Source organism: Trachymyrmex septentrionalis, unplaced genomic scaffold, assembly GCF_001594115.1.
Source record: "Trachymyrmex septentrionalis isolate Tsep2-gDNA-1 unplaced genomic scaffold, Tsep1.0 scaffold41, whole genome shotgun sequence".
Taxonomy (NCBI): domain Eukaryota; kingdom Metazoa; phylum Arthropoda; class Insecta; order Hymenoptera; family Formicidae; genus Trachymyrmex; species Trachymyrmex septentrionalis.
The window spans coordinates 430-1,425 of record NW_017305580.1 but is presented as its reverse complement, the minus strand read 5'-3'; the positions used below and the strand labels follow the sequence as shown (position 1 = coordinate 1,425).

At 36.6% G+C, this 996-nt stretch overlaps 1 protein-coding gene across 1 annotated transcript; it reads left to right on the top strand.

The window, feature by feature from the left end:
• Window positions 1-52: 52 nt before the first annotated feature.
• On the top strand, window positions 53-358 carry LOC108751187 (putative uncharacterized protein FLJ37770; the record flags this gene model as incomplete). Its single annotated transcript, XM_018491270.1, has 1 exon — window positions 53-358. A coding segment is annotated over exon 1 (306 nt), but the record flags the coding sequence as incomplete, so codon positions are not given.
• Window positions 359-996: the final 638 nt, after the last annotated feature.

Here is a 996-nt window from a genome sequence, read left to right as displayed (position 1 = left end):
TGCCATTAAATTTTGTTTGCGGAATGAAATTTCGGCTGCGGAAACGTTCAGAATGTTGCAGAGGGCCTTCGGAGAATCGACTATGTCGCAGAAAAATGTTTATAAGTGGTACAAAGACTTCAAAGAAGGAAGAGAACGTACTGATGACTTGGAACGCCCCGGACGACTATCAACGTCAATTGATGAGCAACACGTGAAGAAAATCAAGGAATTGGTGCTCGAAAATCGTCGATTGACAATTAGAGACCTTGTCGATATGGTTGGCATTTCATTTGGTTCAGTTCAAACAATTTTGAAGGATCACTTGGGCCTTAGAAAAGTAAAATCTCGTTTGGTGCCAAAAACACTCAATTTCTTCGTGAGTTTTTCAAAAATTCCACTCATATCGTTCCGCAACCGCCTTATTCACCTGACTTAACTCCGTGTGACTTTTGGCTATTTCCTAAATTCAAAAGACCGCTCCGGCGACACCGCTTTGAATCTATTGAAGAGATTCAACGTGAATCGCTGCGCGCTTTGACGGCTATACCGGGAAACGACTTTTTGGCATGCTTCGAGGCATGGAAAAAACGTTGGCATAAGTGCATTGTATCGGAGGGGGATTACTTTGAAGGGGATCAAATTGATTTGGATGAATAAATAAAGATTTTTTATTTTATAACAAAATTCACCTTACTTTTTGATCACAGTAGTATTCTTTTTTTTGTATTTTTCGTAATTTTTCAAGTATTACTCCGATTTTTCATTCTGATTTTATCGATATTTTTTACATATAAAACTTCATTGTGTGTAGAATATTTCATAACAATTTTTTTTCTGTTTTTATACATAATGGAACTTGATATGTTGTATAAATAAAAAAAATTTTCTGTGAATTGGCTTCAGTGCTGCAACGTCTTTTTTTCTCTATCATAGCTGGAATGTGTGGCACTTGAGAAAATCTTGTTTCATCTTGTTTCGTGCTTCTTTTGTAGTTACTTGGATCTAGTCTTTGGG